The 21,916-nt window shown below is 39.6% G+C and overlaps 1 protein-coding gene across 13 annotated transcripts in view; it reads right to left on the bottom strand.

Annotated features, from left to right (window-relative positions):
- The window catches only part of LOC125290922 (glutamate receptor 4-like), a 181,569-nt gene that overhangs the window by 94,265 nt on the left and 65,388 nt on the right, over window positions 1-21,916 (bottom strand). For all 13 annotated transcript variants that reach the window (XR_007192889.1, XR_007192888.1, XR_007192887.1 and 10 more), the window contains exons 3-4: window positions 13,161-13,400; window positions 11,273-11,457 (exon numbers count right to left, since the gene is read on the bottom strand). Coding sequence is in view for 6 of the 13 variants with exons in the window: in XM_048237360.1 (XP_048093317.1) it covers window positions 11,273-11,457; window positions 13,161-13,400 (425 nt within the window). In the remaining 7 variants the exon portion in view is untranslated. The remainder of the gene's footprint in view (window positions 1-11,272; window positions 11,458-13,160; window positions 13,401-21,916) is intronic.

Below are 21,916 nucleotides of genomic sequence, written 5' to 3' on the forward strand. Positions count from 1 at the left end.
AAATAAAGACAAAAATAGCTTTGTTCGTGATCCGTCACTGTCTCCTCAAAGCTCTGGTGCACAGCCACCTGTTCTCAGAGGCTCTAGACTCAGAGTTATTTCTTGCTAGAACTAGTAGACAACCACAAAGTTGCTGAACGTATGTTATTTCAGGTTAGTTTGCAACAATATATAAGTTTAACCAAAGTCCTTAGCTGCTAGCTAGCTAGCGAACATTCCCATTCACTTTCCGTTTACTGTGCTAACGTTAGCTAGCTAGCTAGCTAGCTCGGTTAACAGGCAAAATGAAATTATTCATTCCATGTCTGAAAGAGTGTTTCATTGGCATCACACACAAACAATGACTGTAAAATAGTATAAAAAAATTATATTTATATGTTATTATTGGTTATTCAGAGACAAGTTTATGTTTTGACACGCCTATTTAGGAGTCCGGAACTAGTGCCATTTCGTTCCATTGGTGAATCGTCTTATGATTCTTCTTAGTTAACTATAGAATCTTTGGTTACACTTTACTTGAAAGTATCGGTAAGGTAATGTCATAAACATTATAAACAAGTCATAAATGTTTGTGACATAACGCTTCACACGCACACACACAGACACAAACACATCCGCACGCACACACACACATAAAACACACACACACATGCAGACAAGCAGACACACGCACACACACACAGATAAACACACACACATACGCGCACACAAAACATAGACAATAGCTGCAAGAGTAGGGGATGGAGTAGGAAATGGAGAGAAATTAACAAGTGTTATTTATTTTTGCGGAGAGAATGTACAGGACTGAGCGGCGGGCATATTTTCCCCCCATTTGTAGTACATCTAGTACATTTATGTATGTACATTGATACATTGAATGTATGTATATGACATATGTTTGGCTCAAAATGGTGTTGCTACATGGAAGAACAATTAACAGCTTGGTTGTTAGACACTACTATCAGTCATCTTTAAAGGGGTCATAGAATGGAGTGTTTTATCTTGTTCTGTGATGTTACCATAGAATGTGGTAGTTACTACCATCATTTTGTACGCGTTTGATTAGCATTTTTGCATGTTCCGGATACCGGGGCCAGCACAATGCCCTGGTCCGTGTGCAAATTCATCATATTACTATTTTAGCACATTACAAAATATCTAAAAAAGCTTCTCAATTTAGAATCACCAACGTCTCAACATCATGTATACCAATTTTGACATGAAAATCAGAATCAGGGGAGACGCACAATGTAGTTGCAGTTGCTTTTTAAATAATTCTGCCAACGTATCCTCCCCTGCTGGCTGCCGCTCACATTGCAATTTAACAATAAGTAGCCTAAAACTAGTCAGAGGTTATTATGGCCTGTCCAGTTTCACTTCACATATTAGATATTTTATTGATGTAGCCTTTTTAAAATATTAACTTTCTTCTCAGTGTTTCCTCTTCATTTAGCGGTGCCACTGCTTCAGAATTAGGGGAGACGCACAATATTGTCTGGACGCATAGTAGGCTAAATGCCCTCTGCTGGCTGCAGAAAATTGCAGTTACTGCATTGCCATGAACAAAGTAAAGGCAAAAAAGGTGTTTCTTTGTCGAACAAATTGGGATGCAATGTAAGCCTTGAATTGGATGCCATGCAGGAATTTGCTAGGATCTCAAAACCTGATTATGAACATTCTTTGCCATAGAGAAATACACAATAGCGTTGGATTATAAACATGCTTTGCCACAAAAACGCGGGGTAAAGGCCCATTCACACCAAGAACGATAACGATAACTATAACTATAACCATAACGATAAAAGCGTTCACACTGAACAACGATAAACAAAGTCTCTCCTTGTGTTAATAAATGTGACTGATTGGCTATTAGCATTTTATCGTTGTGAAAATCGCTCTGAAAGTGATCCCCAACGATATCGTTCTTCATGTCGTTATCGTTATAGTTTATGTGTGAACGTCGTCATTCATATTAACGAGAACGATATTTATTTATAGTTATCGTTATTGGTGTGAATGGGCCTTAAGTCGAGCTATATGAAGTTATTATTTTGCTGTCACTTCTTCTGTTTTATAACCCAGAAGGATGTACTTGGTATCAAATGATAGCTCTGTGTCTCTTCTTTCATCTGACATGCGTGGCATATAGTAATGGGTGTGCAGCGTTGGTTTTTGTACATGACGTTAATATTTTGTAGTCACTTCGTCTGTTTTTATAAGCCAGAAGGATTGACATACTTGGTACAAACGGATAGCCCTGTGTCTCCTCTTGCATCTGAAATGCTTGCCATATCTATGCGATCATGGGTGTGTTTTTTGACACACTTTGCGTCAATCGGGTTCTAAGGGTTAATGTAGGGAAATATTCATCATTGTAATAGGGGGATTCAGAGGGAGGTGTATATACTGCACACAAGAAGATAGCTTTGGTTGTAGAAACCATATCTTTTTTATTTTTAGCCATATGTTGCTCTGCTGATCTTGTACCAGGTTGTAGTGTTGGGCAGGAGCTGATCTTTGGGATGTTGGATGCTTTTGTCTGGTTGTGGAATGGTCATATTTAGGAGGTCTCGACTTAATTGTTGAGTTGCCCCAATGCCGCTGATGTTGGTGGTGAACCGGGTGGCCTCTGTTGGTGGTGTGGCAGAGAGGTTGAGAGCAACGTCCTTCAGAGTCTTGGCAAAGGATGGAATAGCCTTTTTGTGCAGGTGGACATGATCAAAGAAGTTGCTGTGGTTAAGTAAGTAAACATTTTGCTTCCTGGCACAGTCTCTGGATACACTTGCATTAATCCTATTGATGGTGTCTGGGTGAAAGTCCGTTCTTGGCAGCAGTGTAGAGATGAACTCTGGCCTCAGGAAGTTGGAAGATGCCTTTTCCATCACATTCTTGAGTCATAGGGCAACTCTCTTCTGTTCAGTTCTCAGGTCATTTGTTCCTGTATGAATGATTATGTGGCTTGGATTGCCCAAATGCTCAACTGAAAGAAGATCTAAGGCCTTCTCTGTGTTAGGACACCATATCTTTTTTGTCCGATGGTGTGGGAACAATTTCTTCTCTTCCACAAATTTGCTGTTGGAGTCAATGAGGAGAATGATCTGGGTGGGACAAAGTGGTAGGTGTGGCAGGAGTTTGTGAGGGAAGAGGAGTTTCAGTCTGCTCGTTCAGTACACAGCAATGGGGGCAACTGTCTGGAGACTTCTCCAGAGTTCTCCTCTTGCTTTTCACTAAGTGACAGCATCAGCTTCTCCGTCAGGCTTGACAGTTTTCTTGAATGAGACTCGCTGTCTACTCTCAACTGTCTGATATCCTCTGACAACAGGGATAGCTGTTTGATGAGTTCCTCACTTTCCCTTCTCAGTTATTTGATTTCCTTTCTCAGCGCCACCATATCTTTTCCATAATCATCCTCTTTGTCAGTTTTATGTATGCATTTAGTTGGGGTTCATGCCAGGCAATTCATGGTCTCTCTCAATTGCACAAGCTCTACCTCCATCCTTGAAAACTGATCCCTCATACTGGCAAGATAATTGTGGAGAGAAGAGATCTCTTTAAGGTTGCTTTGTGGTTGTTCCCTTTGGTTTGCACCCAATGTGTCCGTTTTCTTATGTAGCTGAGTTTGAACTTTAATCTTAAGTCTTTTTCAATTTGCTTCTGATTTTCCTGTATTGTTATTGTTCCAGTCTTATATAAATTTATTGCTGTCAAAATGTGCATTCTCTGGAATCTGCTGCGCATCGGGGAGTTCTTTGCCTCTTGCCCTCGTCCATTAATTCCATATAACAGGACACCTCGGCGGCCGTTATCCCTTACATAACTGATTTATCTTAGCTCAGCTTGGCTTAGCTTAGTTTAGCATAGCTAGCTATCTCAGTTCTTGAAATGGTTCAAATTCAAACTCAAAACAAGTTCAAGTCTTATAGTTGGTATAGTCCTTATAGTTGGTAGTGTCAGTCTTCTTTTCTTATTTTTACTTACTCAGAGCTTCAGTTTGGTTTTCTTCTTTGATCCTGTGTAGAAGTTAGGCCTGATCCCTGGATTCTTGGCAGTTTGTACAGTTCCTCTGATTATTCAGCCAATTCTCCCCTTTTCTTAGTTTCTTTCCTCTTTTTTTCTTTGTTTCAAATTGATTTTGGTATTTTGTTGAAGAGGAATCACTCTTCTTTAAGTTTTCATCAAGTTTGAATGTTTATCTCATCTCAAAAACAGCATTTATCGCAACTTTTTACAAGCTCATTTTCTTTGCTGCTGTTTATCTAAGTTTAGAACTTAGAACTCTTTTCTCTTGAACTATCAGTCAGTTAATTTCATTCAGTGTATCTAGGAACAGGAGTGTCAGTGCTGCCCAAAAAGGAACATTTAAGACCCAATTAAAATCAGACTACATTCCATTCAGTGTATCTAGGAACAGGAGCGTCATGGTAGAGTCAGTGCTGCCCAAAACGGAACATTTAAGACCCAATTCACATGAGACTACAAGAAAATGTACACTTGTCTCATAAGTGTAAGCACCTGTAAAAGCTTACGATTTAATAACCTTTGCTGTATTAACTCCATTGACCAGCATGCTTTGTGTTTTAAATGTTCATGTTGGGAAATGATATTCTGTATGGCGTTCTGTATGGGAACCAATCAAATGTCTTTGTTTTGCTTTTATTTGAATTGTATAAGCAGCCAATGATTATTTGTTATTTGTTTATGCCCGCAAAATCGCTGGGAATGTGAACATTCCATCTCCTCAGTGAAGGGAAGGCTCGTGAGTCCGGGCCCTACAGTGTACAGAGAGATGGTGCTGTCGGTGTTAGCTGGTTTTGGGGAGACCATTGAACGGTTGTTCATAGGCCCTCAACTCCTTAGCTCGACGCCTTAGGTGATCTCCTGTGGTGGAGAGGGACTCGCTAGTTTCCTCCGGTGCTGAGCCCACCGGTGGACCGACCCTTTGAGAGGGACGCGGTCGTTTTGCTTCCACTGCTGGACCCAGCGGAGCCACCCGACGCCTGTTATCTCCAGCTGCTCTTCGTCGACGACGGACTCGATTGTGTTCCGGTGCTGGGCCCACCGGAGCAACACAGAGGACGATGAGTTTGCGCTCCGGTGCTGAGCCCACCGGAGGACCCACCGCCCTGCGGCTTATTTATACTTACACTGACACACACACACATACTGGGTTTTCGCCTCGAGCGACCGGTGAGTCGGATGTTCATCGTAGCGGTTGCTGCCCTGCCTTCAGCTCAAGGAGCTGCATTTCTGGCATTCTGTGCACCAACGAGCTCCAATGGGGGTACTATTTTGTGATGTGTATTCTTGTGATTTAATTTGAGTGGTGTATAGTGTATTGTCTTTCATACCGGTAACTTTAGCTTAAGCTAACTGTGTTGGCTAACCATTAGCTAACGTCAGTGAATAAATTCTGTATTGTTATATTTCATTATACTTTGGGTGTATTGGCAATTCTTTAACTGCATTCACCACTAGTGTATTTACATTGATAATTACATTCTGTAGGAATACATTATACACTAGCCTAAGGTAAGTGTAGTATTTTTTACAGTGGAGGCACCGCGCTATTATTGTCCTTAATTTTAGACTACTGGTATTCAGGAATCTCAGCCAGCTCACCATTCCACCGCTGAGAGTTCAGGACCCTGTTTGTTTGCGCCATTGTTTTATGTATTGTAACTAGTGCTTGTGCACACCTGTTAAAAAGGGGTTACAAGAGTAAAAAATAATGATAATCTTGCACACTTCACTGTTTGCCCATGGCAGGTTAAATGATTGCTTGTTAAGGTGAGTTTAAGTGTAATTTACTTTGCATATTATTCAGGCCTATACTAGATGGCTAGTTGCCATGGCTACATGAAAAGCCCAAACTACCAAAATCTACATATTTTATTATCACAACTTCTATCTAAAGTGCACTTCCAATAAAGTGAGTATTGGCAAAACCGGATGTCATTTTTATGTTGAGGCAGCGGGGGTGTTGTCGGCAGCTGCTGAATGTAACTAATAAAGTAACTTGTAATCTGACTTAGTTACTTTTAAAATCAGGTAATCGGTAAAGTAGCTAAGTTACTTTTTAAAGGAGTAATCAGATTACTTTTTCAAGGTAACTGTGGCAACACTGAATTCACTGAATGACTGCCTATATATCATCAATTTCCTTTACCTAAACTTAGACAAAACAAGATTCTTATATCAAGTACCTGACAGAACACAACTTACTGTGTTCCAAGTTTGTGCAATAGCATTTGCCTCACTCCTAGCTCAGGCTCATTCTCCAGCAATGGAAATCTGAAACCACCTTCTCTCTTTTGCTGGATAAAGGACATTTTTTCCCCTTTTTTAGCCCTGGAAAAACTGAAGAACTGAACCTCTAGTAAGTTTTATTTCTAGAATTACTGAAAGCTCACATAAATGCTCAAAGCTGGGTGAACTCAGAGAAACCTGTTAGTAAATTTGAATCTGCTCTGCAGGACTGTCTGGATAGGATCTTATCAACGGCCATGTCCGAATCACCAAAAACCCAGCATCCAATCAGCTTATCCGGCATGAGGTGGGCTTTCTATGATGACAGATAGGAGTGTGCTCAATACAATCAGTGGCGACAAGGGCTAACAGATTTGGAGGTTTACATTCTTTGTAATTGAGTACACAATTGCATTTTTTTTTTTTTTAAAAAAACAAGAAAAATGTGCTTGCTACACTTCTGAAACGATTTGGTAAGAGTTCAATCCACCAATTTAAAATTAATTTCACTGCTGCCCATGAAAGTTGTAAAACAGAAAATTCAGAAACAAGCATCAATGGGATCCTTTCCAGGTGGACCTGCCGAGCAATACACTTGTTACTTTACATTTGCTATTAGGTATGTCTGGGGTCACCCAGGCTAGGTTGTTTGGGCACAGTCTGTGTAATCTGTTTTATAAACGTGTGGGGTATACAGTTATTCAATTACCAGTACATAATTAGGTTCAGGTTTAGGTTAATTAGATTCATACATAATTCAGGGTGGTCTGTTTTAATGTTGTATTATGCTTACATGGTGGACCCATTCGTTTTTTACGGAACCCTTATAAGATATTTTTTGGTGTATATCCAGAAAACGTGCACTCATTTTATTAAATGTGCTCATTTTACTAAATTGTGTGCACGCTTTATTAAATTGTGCGCTCATTTTACTAATTTGTGCTCTCAATTTAGTAAATGTTGTTTGTTGGCTGTATGTTTCTTTGTTATGCAAACATTGATGTTAAAGAAAAACAATAGTACCAATAGTACCTGTCGTACTTTTAATGTGTATGTACATGTGTTGTGATGTCAGCAGTATTGGTCCGTGTGTGTGTGTGTGTGTGTGTGTGTGTGTGTGTGTGTGTGTGTGTGTGTGAGAGAGACGGGGTCTCGAGATGTGCTAAAGTTGCATGTTTACATGCAATGATGTCTGATCAGTGTGTGGTTCTGACAGGACTGACACATCACCACTGATACTTTTTCTTCAGTTACTGTAATCTTGATATCCTGTGATTGTGTGATCTTGGACTTGGATTTGGATTTTAGTGGGTTATATGCAGGGGTGAAAGTAAGCCGGTACTGGCCGGTACGGAGTACCACTAAAATATTTGGAGAGGGTACGCCGTACCGGAAAGAAAACTATACTGTCTCTGAAAAATATTGCACTTTCAGCATGACAACACAACTGCTAACGTCAAATTACCAGAAGCAACACGTTTCCCCCAAAATATATTTCACATACATCGTTCTGAACTGTATCTAAATTGTGTCTAAACCTCCCGTGCAGCTGGACAGACAACGAGCAAGCTATAGCGCGCGTACACTGGTATCCAAAGTGTTTTAGCACGGACGTTTCTTGGAAAGTCTCCGAAATAAATAAAAAAACATACAGGCTAAAGAAAAATATGTTGATGTTTCAATAGCCTATTCTGGTTTTATATGTGCAGTGTTTCGCTGGAGAGACAAGAGACAGACAGCGGCGTGTCGGTTTAACCAGATCTTGCGCAGCAATAACGAAAGTGTTTTAGCGGACAGAAGTATTGTAGCGACCGGCTGTCAATCAGGGAGTGCCCGCGCTATGCATAACCCCGGGCATGCTCATGGTTGAGAGGGGGGCGGGACCCCCGGAGAATATAGGCTACTGTTCGAGAAAGTTCTGCCTCTTTCGGTTCTGGGCCTGACACGGCCCGCTGTGTTATATGCTGCATTGTGTGCTTTGTGACAATAAACCAGTTCATGATAGTGAAACGCTACAGTATGTTGCAGTCTCCCAAATAAAAAGGCATTACTCAAAGAAACGTGTTTCATGATATACAGTAGCCTATATAAAAAGTGGGAAGTAAGTGGGAGCGAGCAGAGTAACTAGGCTAAATAAATAAATAAATGTTGAAATTAAGTGTTTGCAATTTATTCATAATCAAAAACAGATACAGGTGTGTTAAATATATCTAGTGATACTAGAGTGATAAGAAGTCCTAGTGAATGCTTGATAAGTAGACTATAATACAGTAAATAAACAAATAAATAAATAATAAATAATTAGGCTAAGTGAAATTTTCGCCGCGCGCATTATAACTCTATATCATAGTACCACCAAGAAATAAAAACTACTTTCACCCCTGGTTATATGCTTGCCCCCTTGTCATTTTCAATATAAATCTGCACTGCTCAGACAGTACAGGGCTTACACTAAAATAAACAAAGACTATCTATGTTTGGTAGGTATTTATGACATGACATTACAACCTTTTCAAACTTATTCTATCAATGGAAACACCCTGTATTAACTTCACCCCGTTATGCACTAATTAAACCAGGGATTAAAGTGAAAAAAAATTGTTTGACTGAACTTTTTTCAGTCCATAATTCATACGTTGTTCATATCTACCTATAAAGATAGCACCCCTTTTGCTGTCGCGACCTATTGTTTTTTAATGTACAAAAAGATGCAAACAGCAAAGTAAAGGGAGTATTCGCCTTATTCACACGGCGACCATTGTTTAAACCAAAACGAGGCTGCAGGATACACTTACTACACAATTAATGCCACCTACAGGTGAATGCATAGAACATAACAATCCTATGGTTTGTGTACCCTGTAGCCTCGTTTTAGCTGCCAATGGCCGCCATGTGAATAAGGCGAATTGAGAGTGTTCTTGATTGAGATTGAGTTTTCCTGATGAATAAAAAAATATTTCAGTACCATCACTGACCATTGCTGACTAGCCATTGCTGTTCTTTTCTCCTGCAGCAATATTGTAGAAAGGCTTTAACTTACACTCTTATTTAATTACTTCAGGCCAAAAGTGGCCTTTAAAGGGGAGATTTTTTTCTTGTTAATATGCCTATAAAATCAAGTTTGCAAGACTTCCCATTTCCACATCAAAGTAATGAATCAGAACTTTCGAGATATTGTTCATATTTCCATTTGTTGCCTCATTCGCATTTAATGAAAACATGTTAATTTTGAGTTTTACAGACAACTCAGTATTCCAATGAGCAGCAATACATGCAGGAAGTCTGCGCATTTGATAACAATCTGGAGAGGGTGCTTTTGTCTTCAGCAACAGATTGTATAAGGTTGACAAGAGGTTGCGATATGGTGATGGACAGGTCGTGTTGCGCTATGAAAGAACATGCATAGCCTACTTTCTGGCGCAAAAAACGTCAGCCATAGATAAACGTAGCCTACCTCTGTCGTGGTGGCTAGTTGCACCAGGTAGGGAAGATGTGCTGAAGTGCACGAATATTAACCTTGGTGGTCTTCTGATTGGTGGCGTGCTAAAAACGTTTTCCTATTGCATCCATAAACAATTTTCTTGCAGCAAACCGCCTAAAAGCAAACCTCTGGCACTTTAATTTCTTTACACCGTGGCTTGCTAGTTCTCCCCCGTTTCCAACAGCCGCCCATCTCCATTTATTTTTTAACTTATAACACCTGTGCCTTCCTTTAGCAACAACGCATCCATGACAGTTAGTGGCCTTGCCAAATAGACACACACAAATCATGACGCTAATATGCGAGGTTCTGGTAGGCCTACTGGTTATGGTTTTGTGCTATAAATTAATAATATTTTATAGCAAAGTTTTAAGTTTACTATTTTAATTGCATGGTTATTTTTTTGTCAACATACACTTACAACCTACTGTTGTTAAAAGTGAGGCTTAAGTAAAATAGGCTACAAGGTTGTCTATGGGTCACAAACACGACTGACCCCCTTACTCAACAGTTCGCGATGATGACAATATTATTATTATTTTATGTTAACGCTCAGTCAAAACCTTCCGTCGCAAATTGTGAAAAACATTGTTGTAGCCTACATGTCATAACAGACGGGATAATAAATTGCATAGGCTACGGTTTATATTAAGTCCGCTTTACACATAATGTTAGTTGCATTGATTAAAACTGTTCAAGTCATAGGTGACACCCAAAATGAATGACCTCCCCTGACAAGAGTTCGCGATAGTAAGAAATTGTCTACATTGATGCCGCGGAAAGAACACAGCCTCACGATTCTTCTCGAATTAAGCACATAAAGCTCACAATGTATCATATCCAAAAAGTGAAACGGATTGGCCAACCGATCGATCATCAGCTGTCTCGATTGTGTCACTATAATCCAACTTCTAGACCGTTAGTCCTCCAGACGTGTTCTTTTTTTTTTAAGCAAACGCCCCAGGCCAATGAGACAAGCGTGTAGCTACAACATAAACAAAGCGAAACTCATGGCTGATGTATCTTCTTGAGCGGTCACTGACTGAGACACAGAAAGTTCTCAATAACACTATTAGGTCTTTAAACATTTACCATCACACACATTAATTCATCGGACCTAATATTTGTAGTTTTCTCATCGGATCTGCATCGATCTCAAATATGGCATTTCTAAAATCAAATTGACGGAAATCCGTCGTACGACGGAGAACTTTAATCCTTGAATTAAACTCATTTATACATTTAAACACACAATATCTAATAAAATATACGCTATATCTCCGTTTTTGAAAACATTAATAAGTCATGTTATTTAATTGTGTATTTCAAGTAATATCAATTAAATTGCAGTTGTGTTGTTTCGATTGAGTAACAAATAATAATAACCAAATACAGTTCCACTGAAATTAAAAAGAATATTTATGAAAATTCATCTAAATGGAGGATATAGTGTTTTGGAACCAATCTCTTCATATGTTTATCAACTAATATTTTTATTATATTTTTATAGCAGATTGATAATTACAAATAAGATGACTGTCCCACCTGTTCCAGCATATTTGTCAGTCTTTCTGCTTCCAGATCTATGACATACAGCTTCTCTTGCCGGCGGTCTAGGTCGTCAAGAAGTTGACGATAACTTGCATCATTGAACTTTTCCACACAGATAGCACTGACTTGCCAACCATTCTGTCCAGCCTTTTCCATGATGGACTGAAGTATCGAATACCCTGCATGATCAAATCCATATTTGTAATAATTAGTATATGCATAATACTATACTTAACATGTCCACAAAAGTTGCCATCATGTTTAAAGAATAACATTTTTAACAGTACATGTAGTGAAGGATTAATAACAGTTTGTATTCAACACATTTATCCTACTCAATTTTATTTAGTCATTGTAACATCAATATTTGTGACACCTTGTGACTACAACTGAAACAATATGTCATAAGAGAAGATTTGATTTTTCATAAATAGAAAATATGTTGACATGTATTTCAAATTGTTTAAAAAACAAAAAATGTAAAAAAGACTTTTTCCATCAAAGGCATGTCTTCTCAACACTCTCAGACATCTATCAAAACACAATACATTAAATATGTATTGAATATAAACATATACCATTTTAAAACCTTTTACACCTACAGTGTAAAAACAATTACATCCATGCCTCCATGAACATGCACCTGATAAAGTAGTCACTTTGTTTTAACACGGAGTGTACCCTCCTCCCATACCAATAGCCTTTGAAATTTGTGCTTTTGCATTTGGTCTACGCTCAACGGTACACAACAGCCCAGTTAACGGCATGCTCATGTAAAATTCCTATATCCATATCACACTGATCAGACATCATTGCATGTAAACATGCAACTTTAGCACATCTCGAGACCCTGCCATATTGCTATTACTTTAACACTGTGAAATGCATGGGGTTAGTTTGTAAGACCGTTGTCTACACATATTCCACCCCTTCCTCGGCAAAACGTCGACATGTGAATACATTGAGCCAATCATGTGGTGTGTTGTGAAGACATCGTGCCAATCATGTGTTGTGAACTCGCCGCTGGAGCAAGATTGGTGTTGTGAAGCCTTGCGCACGCACATTTCTGCCGAATAGGATGCCAGATGAGCCCAAAAAAGCGTTGCAATATGGCCACCGAGTGGAGGGACTTGCCTAAAAGGACTTTGGGGAAACTGAACAGTCCAATCAGTAGACTATGATAAGCTAGCCAACTATGCTACTTTGTTTACAATATTTCCAGGCTTCAACCAGACAGCTGAATTAAAGCGGTAGAGTTGTAATAGAAATAGTAGGCCTAGGCTATAGGCTAATCTGCATAAAGTGTGCTGTCATAAATATCAGAAATTCAGGATATAAAATAATACAGATATATTATATATTATATTGTAATCCTCTGGTGTTTTAAGGTAGGCTACTGAAATGTTATTTAATAAAATGTCTAGCCCCCACCCTGCCCCGCCCCAAAAAAAAGAAAAATCGAGGTTCGTATCGAACCGTGGGTCAAAAATCCTAATCTACTCTGGCATCTGACAATAACACTAAAGCGGCTGTGGTAAACGGTAGCAATGCTGGACGTTTGAAATCCCTGATCAATTATGATTGGTTAAACTTGACCAGTGATTTCAAGGCTAATGCAAAGTCTATGCCTGTTATAATGCTAGAGTCGGAAACGTTTCCCAATTGTGAGAGGCCAGACTCTCTTCAAAAAGTAGTGAGTCTGAGTCTGGAAAGCAGGCTATATACTCATCAATGACACTGATTAAAAAGAGTCTGTAGAGATGCACCTGACTTGTTTGCACCTTCCAGTCACAACTGAAATGATGATTATGTGAATTTGCTACAGACTTTACTGTTTTCATTTTCATTCATATTTTTTGTTTTTAGTTTCACCATTCCTTACCACGGTCAGTGTCATACAGGAAGACAAAGCGGTTCCAGTCATAGTGGCCTAGGAGGCTAAGAAGTGCTCCTCGTATAGATGGGCGAAGCTGTAGTGCAAACTGGCTTTCTCCTTCAGTGGGGAAACTGGGGGTTATAAGGGAGATGTGTAGGGCTCCACAGAATGATGTCAGCGTGTGCACAGAACGCTTGTCGTACAGGCCGAAGATTGCAAATACCCCTCGTGAATACTGTGAGCAAACTGTAAGGGGGAAAAAAACAAACATTAGATGTCTGATAACAACAACTGAAAGCTACAGCTCAAAAGCTAATTCCAAGCATCAGTAAGCACATTATTCATCAACAGTGTTGGTCAACTTACTCAGGAATTGCATTAAGTTTTACGTTGGGTGATACATTTTACTATCCTTTAAAAAGCAATAAGTTTACTTCACTACCCCTTTTTTACCCACAAAATTTAGACAATTGGACTAGGAGAAAACACAAACTTGTGGTGTTCATGCATACCACACATTGAGGTATGGAATAAATTTTTTTGACATTTTGAAAATCAAATTGGACTTCCATTACCCCAACTGTGACTATTTACAGTGATAATATGCAATATTACTATGCATTACTGTTGCCAATAACAACATTATTATCTTTGGAAAACTGTTACTAAGGAAAGCAATAATATTAGATAGATAGATAGATAGATACTTTATTGATCCCCAGGGGTTAGGTGTGAAAAGGTAAATATGCAAGGGATAATGGACAACATGGCATCCGGGTATCAGAAGCTGTGTTACACCTATATCTTGTGTTGATATTAGATGAGTGGGAAACTTCAACAAATATCCTTCAGCAAAACTATATTTGTGGACATGCAACACAAATAACTGTGCCGTCATTCATAAATTGTGTAATTCAGACTACAGACTAAAGTTCAAAATACAAAGTAAATGGCAAATGTCTGACGTCTGACGAAGATATCATTTCAAAAATGGGTAGCTTCACGATCAGGGTAAGTGCTTGATGTTTTCTACAAACTGTGGTACTGAGGACTAGGGTGGTGATACTGTGGTACTGAGGACTAGGGAGGTCAGCACATTCAGTAATTGGAAGCTCAGCTGGAAATTGTTAGATTAGCACTGAACAATAGCAGGACATGTTTGAAAAGAGAAGGAGAAGTAGAGCTGGGAAAGTGAGATGATGAAGGGCTCTATTTTGACGATCAGAAACATGACGCAAAGCTTATTCTTATCTTACTCCCAGTCAGTGGCGGATTTTGCGCTATGCGCTTCACTTTTATTAAGCCTTGCGCCCAGGGGTGTGGCAGAAGGTGTGGTCTGGTGCATGATCCTAAAATCGCTATCTTACACCCTCTAAAAGTCATTACGCCACTGACCAAGAAAAACCTGGTCTATGGCAAAAGGCGCATGTAAAGCACAGCTGAAGACGCACTGTCACGAGATGTAAGCAGCCCTAAGCAAGCAGTCCCAAACCACTTCTTTGCAGGATAAATAGCCTTAGGATTTTAATTCAGTCATTCGAACATTATTGGGGTAAGGGTAATTGGGTAATTTTCAGGCTACGTTTTCGATTACCGTATTTTCCGGACTATAAGTCACACTTTTTTTCATAGTTTGGCTGGTCCTGCGACTTATAGTCAGGTGCGACTTATGTATGAAAAAAATATATAATTGAACATGTTTTTAAATGTTAATTTATATTAACTGACATGAACCCTACGTGAAACATTACGTCTACAGCCGTGAAAGAGCGCTCTCAAATGCACAAGTCCTGTGCACTTTCAGTCAGAGATTAGTGCTTGCACTATGCCTGAAACACACATGCATACCTAAATTGTCAAATTATGGCCGGGAATCTATTTATAGCCGGGCCTCAGATTTGGACAAATAAAAGCCAGTATAATTTTGTTTCAATTTAACTCAGTGGTCACCAAACTATGGCCCGCCACCTCATTTTGGGTGGCCCCCCAAAACATGTCTGTGGTATGTAGCATCCGGCCCGCACGGGAGTACGACATCGTCAAACTATAACCTCCGCAATTTCCCCCATTCATTCTCTATGGCGAGTCTTAACAGTACACATGTAATACTCTTTTTGTCCACTGGTGGTTGTTTTGGCGCTGTTTCACGTTTGCCATCGAAAACGGAATGAAATGTACAGGCCTACCTGCAAACAATGTAAAAGGCCTATGCTGACTGCATCAGTGCTCAAAGTATTCTAAAAGTTTATCCATTAATTGTTAATAACTAACTAACGTCTATTCAAGTCATATTTCTGGGACTTTCTGGGATAATTATTTCTATTTTTTATTCACTCGTTCAAATGTTCATACAAAGAGTTCACCAAGTTCTCATAAGGTGAGCAAAAGTTAGAATGGTGGTAATTTCAGACCACTTCAGCACTTCCTAAAATTCTCAGTTTGAGAACTTTAAATTTTTGTAGGATATTCACAACATGTGCTGTGTATTCAAAGACACAGAGTTCAGAGTTCACACATTTTTAATAAAATATACTTTTGGGACTCCCTGCTAATACTTTTGGGAATGCAAAAGTATTTTTATTAGGTAGGCCTATTATTTAATTTGAGCTACATTTTACATTGATATGGCAATGATGGCAATATAAACACAGCTAACAATGGTATTAAATTGTAATAGTCTATGATTAAATGGAATGGAATATTCAACTAAGGTAGACTGCTGTTCACAGCACTAAGCTATTTATGGTTACTGATATCCTCCAAGTTTCTGGCCCTCTCTTAGAGCCAGGCATAGTGAGCTGGCCCTCAGAAGAAAAAGTTTGGGGACCACTGATTTAACTCATAAAAGAGCTCTTCTTAATATTTTATAATGTTGGTTGGTATTGTTGCCAATGAAAAGTCATTGTCCTACACCATGAGTCTCCAACACGTTGCTCTCATTGCTCTCAAGCTAGTCGCATGCCGCCCCCTTCTGAGCTAGAGGCTGAAGCAGTAACCTACATTTAAACACAATTGTTGCTGGCAGGCATCAGCCTATGAATTTTATAAAAAGTAAATCATGCATAATTTAAAAAATAACTACATTTAGGCTATCTTAGACCTCTTTGGCTATACGGAATAAGGTTTCCCTTGCAGCACAGCACACGTTCTATGAATGAATGAAAGGGCGGATACCTTATCTCGAAATAAGTGGATGGCAATCGAAATCGTAATTTGAGATTTAAACGTAAATTAAATCTCAAATTGAACATCTGCTTTTGATGGCCTATGGCGCTCCAAACGAAAAGTAGGCCTATGTCTCACAATAAAACGCAAGAAATAAAGGCCTAGCTGACTCGGAATACAAGCCATGGCCAAATAAAGGTGCTGTGCTTTGCACAGCCTAAATTTGAGGATTTACGAGTCTCCTAAACATTCCTCACCCGTTATCTAGACATGCATGAAAACATTTAAAAACAAAACTCACTGCCATGTAATATTTGATCGCTGTTTTGCTATTATCTTTAACGTAATGAATACGCACAGAAAGTGAAAGTAGGCCTACTGTGCGCTCCGTGACTGTATAGCTGTCTGTTCACGTCCGCAATCGATTATAACGTTCCTCAAATGGAGAAGTCATCCATGTTCTCTCGCGTTATAGGCGGTCATGCTTCTGTGTTTGCAAAATTCCTGACGGTTCCTGATTGCTAAACGTTTGTTTTCCTTTCCTGCCGATAGCGGTTGATGTTGAAGCACCTATAGGCTATAATTTGACTTCTGCTGAGAGAGAGAGAGAGAGAGAGAGAGAGAGAGAGAGAGAGAGAGAGAGAGGCACCCCCAAAGTGGTCCTGCGCGCGCGCGTGTGTCTCTGCATGGGGTTCAATTGAAGTCAGAGTTGGTCCGTCCAGTCAATAGTCCCGCATTCAGGCCGCTCCATTATTAGATTAATGTCAGACAGCGCTGTAAAATGTGTGGGAATTTCTCGCATTATGATGGATAGATTTGCGGGACATTTATTATTATGCTCAATACTAAGTAATAATTTATTCGCAATACCCGCAATCCTGCACTGAAATTTAGACCCTGGTTTTAAATGTGCATCTTTTTTTCTCTCGCTCTCTGGAGGTGGCCAGCCGCTCTCTCGGAGGTTGTCAGCCGAGCAATTGTTCTGCTGCCAGCTTCTGCCAATATATCGTCCAAAATGCTTGATGGCATTACATTTTCCACATTTTTAGCTAAATTTTCATGTACCACCTCAGCATTTTTGTTCAGTGATTTGTAAATTGCTTTACAATTACCGCCGGGCCCTTGTCAGCAACCTTCGGCTTGCCTCTTGCCACTATTTACTCATACGTCTTCAGTAACATTCCTGTAGAATTCTCAATATTTTTGGCCTCAATGTGTCCAGTTACATAGTCTGTCTGTTTTTGGTCTTGTATTTTGTGAAATAAATTTCTAAATATCACCTGCTTGCAGCAGCTTCGGTCTGCCGGCTTGTCTCTCCACATCGTCCAAAATGCTTGATTGCATTGCATTCTCCACATTTTTAGTTACATTTTCATGTAGGCCTACCACATCAGCATTTTTGTTCAGTGAATCTTTTGTAAATTGCTTTACAATTACCGTCGGGCCTACAGGCCTGCTTGCTTCGGTCACGTCCTTTTAAAACTGCATCTTTTTCTCTCTCGTGAGCATTTAATCTGCTGCCAGCTTGTGACTCCACATCGCCCAAAATGCTTGATTGCATTGCATCCTCCAAATTTTTAGCAAAATGCTGGTTGCTAATCACACCATTTTAAAGTGATTTGAGAAGGACAGGATTCAGGGATAGGCAAGACAGTGTCATATTCTGTCTGTCTCACATCATGTTACCCCATGCATTAAACCACGTCACTGCTTGACTAAAAAATATAGGCTACTGAACATGGACATTGTCATATTTGACAGAAATTACATTTGGTGCCAACATGTTGTAGAAACACAACCACACCCTTAATTTGGTGCAAATCTCATTTACTTTGGTTATAGTCCGCGATTCACATTAACTGTAGGCTATCACCACGAGTGTATATCCTACTAAACGTTTTTGCCCAAGTTTGTGTGCCGTCATCACATTTTCGTTACTAACCTACCAGTTGATGGCCTACTTTTTACCTGCATCGACTCTCGAATCGCGATTGATTGTGCATTTAATGTAACACTCGGTGGAGAGACTTTCCAAGTTTCACTTTCACTGTCGTTGTGAGCTTAAAGGCTAGGCCTACTATATGGGAAATACTTTGAAGTTCCTTTTGAGTAGGATCAGCTGCAAAAATTAATGGATTTTCTTTAACCTGTGCTACACTTTTCCACCAAGTTGTGCGAAAATTGTAGACTACCCGTAGTTTTTTTATGTTGACAGAACCGCACTACAGTAGCGTACATGGTGCAGTAAGCTCTTGGTAGCGCGTGCAACTAACGTCTATAAAAACAATATATTTATGGAATAAAACTAGACCTCTGGTTACTGTTTACGGTTAAACTGTGATGATGTGAACACCAGCCAGCGGAGTGCACCTACTAGGCTACCATGCACTCGTAGGCTATATTTCCCCACAAACCTAGCGGCTGCTTGGACAAATCCACTTGAGGGGTGGGGCAGGGGGGCGCGATCGTAACACACACTGAATCTGTCATGAAGAGGCCAAAATGATTGACCTGTCACCCCCCAAGCCAAATGGATGCAACTGCATTTATAGGCTAGGCCTATGCATACATGACGGGCCGCAAATAGGCCTAGTCTAAATAACTTAAAAAAAAAAAAAGAAATCCCGGAGGTCACTGGCCCACATGTGGACCGGCCCACCGGGCATTAACATGAATCTTTTTGGCCTCAATAATCCAGTTACATAGTCTCTGTTTTTGGTTTTGGATTTTGTGAAATACATTTCTAAATAAATGCGACTTATAGTCCGGTGCGACTTATATATGTTTTTTTCCTGTTCATGATGCATTTTTGACTGATGCAAGTTATACTCAGGAGCGACTTATAGTGTAAGTAAATAACTGTGTAGAACTGTTTTGCCTATGAGACCATGCCTTGAGTAGGTGAGTGCAGAATAAATGTAGTCACAAACAGGTTTCAGTAAAGCAAGGTTTAGTGGAATCTGTGCGTTCTACACAGTCTCGCATGCGAGCAGATTCCTTCAAATGCACGGCTGACTGGCAAAATACCAATGCGCTGTTTGAAGTTGTGCTGCTTGCTGTTAAAGGGAAGGACAGATCACTATCATTGGTTGAAAGGACTTATGGCCAAAACACACCCATGACTGATTAAGAAACAGAAGAACAACCTTTTTGAACAATGTGCCCGACGTTTGATAACAAAACCACCCCGAATGTGAACTGGACACTCCCCTAAATGTATTTAAGCTTTGCCACTGACCATGTGTTGTAGATCGGCAAAATAGGGCCCAAAGCCTTTGTCCCTGGTATGAGCCTGTAATTTTTCTGTTAATTCGATGCAAGTGAAATTGTTTGTGGCCTGGAATTCTGAGGAGCGGAGTGGATAGCAGATCAGCCAAAAGTGTGCTGTCACCCAATAACCAACATTTTCTGTCACACAGTTTTTGTCCACTCCAAACATTTTCCATATGCTGTAAAAAGTACATTATGTATGATAATGCAACTTATTCTACCATACATCATAAAACTTTAAAAAGACTTGGAAAAGTTGTTTTGAAAGACTAGTCTTACACCCTCTCACATCTAAAGACAAGTCACAAATTGTATAGTCACGGACTATTTTGCAAGGACTAAGAATCTTGCAGGGTCACCATTTACAAGTCTGCAACTAGATTCCTTTTCATTATTTCCCGTCATGCACTTGATATCAACAGGAACTACCCATATAGTATATTCATATCAAAGTCATATTTTCGTGTTTCTGCAGCATTGTTTTATGTGTGACCTCCCCAACCTATGGTGTCATACATATAACAACATCAAATTAGATCATGTTACTTCTCCATATGCATGAGCAAGTGAAGGTGAATTGCTTAGATCTGTAATTTATAATGGATTTTTGGGCAGGTCAATGGGCTGTCGAGTTGTTCTGTAAGTGGAGTAATACTAATCATTTAGTATCATATAGGCTACTGCTGTAACCTAACAACTTTGACCCTTCTCGTTTGGTGCTGGAGAGAGCTAACAATTGGTTTTATATTGTCTACATCACTATTTCTATGAGACAAGACTAAAAGACTTGAGATAATATCAAAAACGTTTGATACTGTCGTAATGTCAAAACTAGAAAAAGACTGACTCGGACTGACTTAAAACAACAAAGATTGCCACCTTACATAAATTGATCTAGATGATGGGAGCATTAAGATCCACCAACTGCTTTAACTAAACCTATAGCCTAGGCCTACTATTTCTATTACAACTCGACCTCTTTAATTCAGCTGTCTGGTTGAAGCATGGAAATATAGCTTATCATAGTCTACTAGTTGGACTGTTTAGTTTCCCCACGTGTGTTTAAGTTTCAAGGTAATACTTGTTCTCCTTGGGACAGGCACTTTTGGGAAACATTGTTATTAAGTCAACTTGAATGCAAGAGGTTTAAACAAATATGTGCAGCATGCTAATGATGCTAACCGGATCTAGCTAGTCGTCTTCTATGCGTCCTTGCTTTCACGATTGTGAATGTTTTATTTGGACCAACGTTAATTATCTCAAGTCTTTTAGTCTTGTCTTAGCTGTGCTTGTGGAACGTTGGTAAACCTCACTCCCCGACGCCTCAAGAGTGCTTCTGGCATGCGAGCCAGTAGCCTGGGCTATTGGCTCTATTGTTAGCGCGCTCGCCTCCCGATCCGAGGTGCTGCTGTTCGCGGGTTCGAGTCCGGGCGCGTGCAGGGCTGCACACTTTGCGGCATTTAGTGAGCCAAGAATAATTACGGTGCAGGCCTACTCCAAACTACAATACAATTTTGTCCATGATAACGATGGTATCACAGTGATTCTGAAATACTCTATTCATTGCAAGACAATTTGATCTACGATCATGATGTACATGTAACAGAAGAGGAAACTCCTGGAAAGGCTAAAAGTATGTGTTTGTTCACAGCTGTATTTGTATTTATTCAATACATCAGCTCTTAACAACCATAAATAACTTGTTTTATGTAAACAACAAAACAGTCCCACCTGACACCCCAGTGCTTCCAATACAATCATCCCACCCCATTTTGGATGTCTACAGAAGTTCCCAAATATATGTTTTTGGGGAAGAAAAATAATTGTGTGTGAATCACCTAAACAGCTATAAATGCATTTTTAGGGTCTGGACTGCTTGCTTTTCAAGCTGGCTATACATATCTGGTTGTGCTACTGGCTGAGGCTGACTGTTCTTCAGTGTGTAGTAGTACTGTTCCTGTGTTTGTAGTAGCCTAGGCTACTTGCCAAAGATGTGTACTGGACTAATTCTCTTCAAGATTTTTTCAAATGTAAGTGGTAACGCTCTCTGACGCAGGCGACTGGGGTTCAATTCCTGCTCACAGCAGCAATTTTGAAGGTGCATTTCTCACAGCTGAACCAAGCTAGATAGATAGATACAGTATAATATATATATATATATATATATATTAGAGATGCACCAATATGGAATTTTAGGGCCGATAACGATAACCGATATTTATTGGTTTGTTGTGGCCGATACCGATATGATAACCAATAATATTACTCTTGAAAAAAATTTGTGAAAAGTGATTTGGGGAAAGCATTTAATATACATAATTTTATTG

The sequence above is a fragment of the Alosa alosa genome, chromosome 2 (assembly GCF_017589495.1).
Source record: "Alosa alosa isolate M-15738 ecotype Scorff River chromosome 2, AALO_Geno_1.1, whole genome shotgun sequence".
NCBI lineage: Eukaryota > Metazoa > Chordata > Actinopteri > Clupeiformes > Clupeidae > Alosa > Alosa alosa.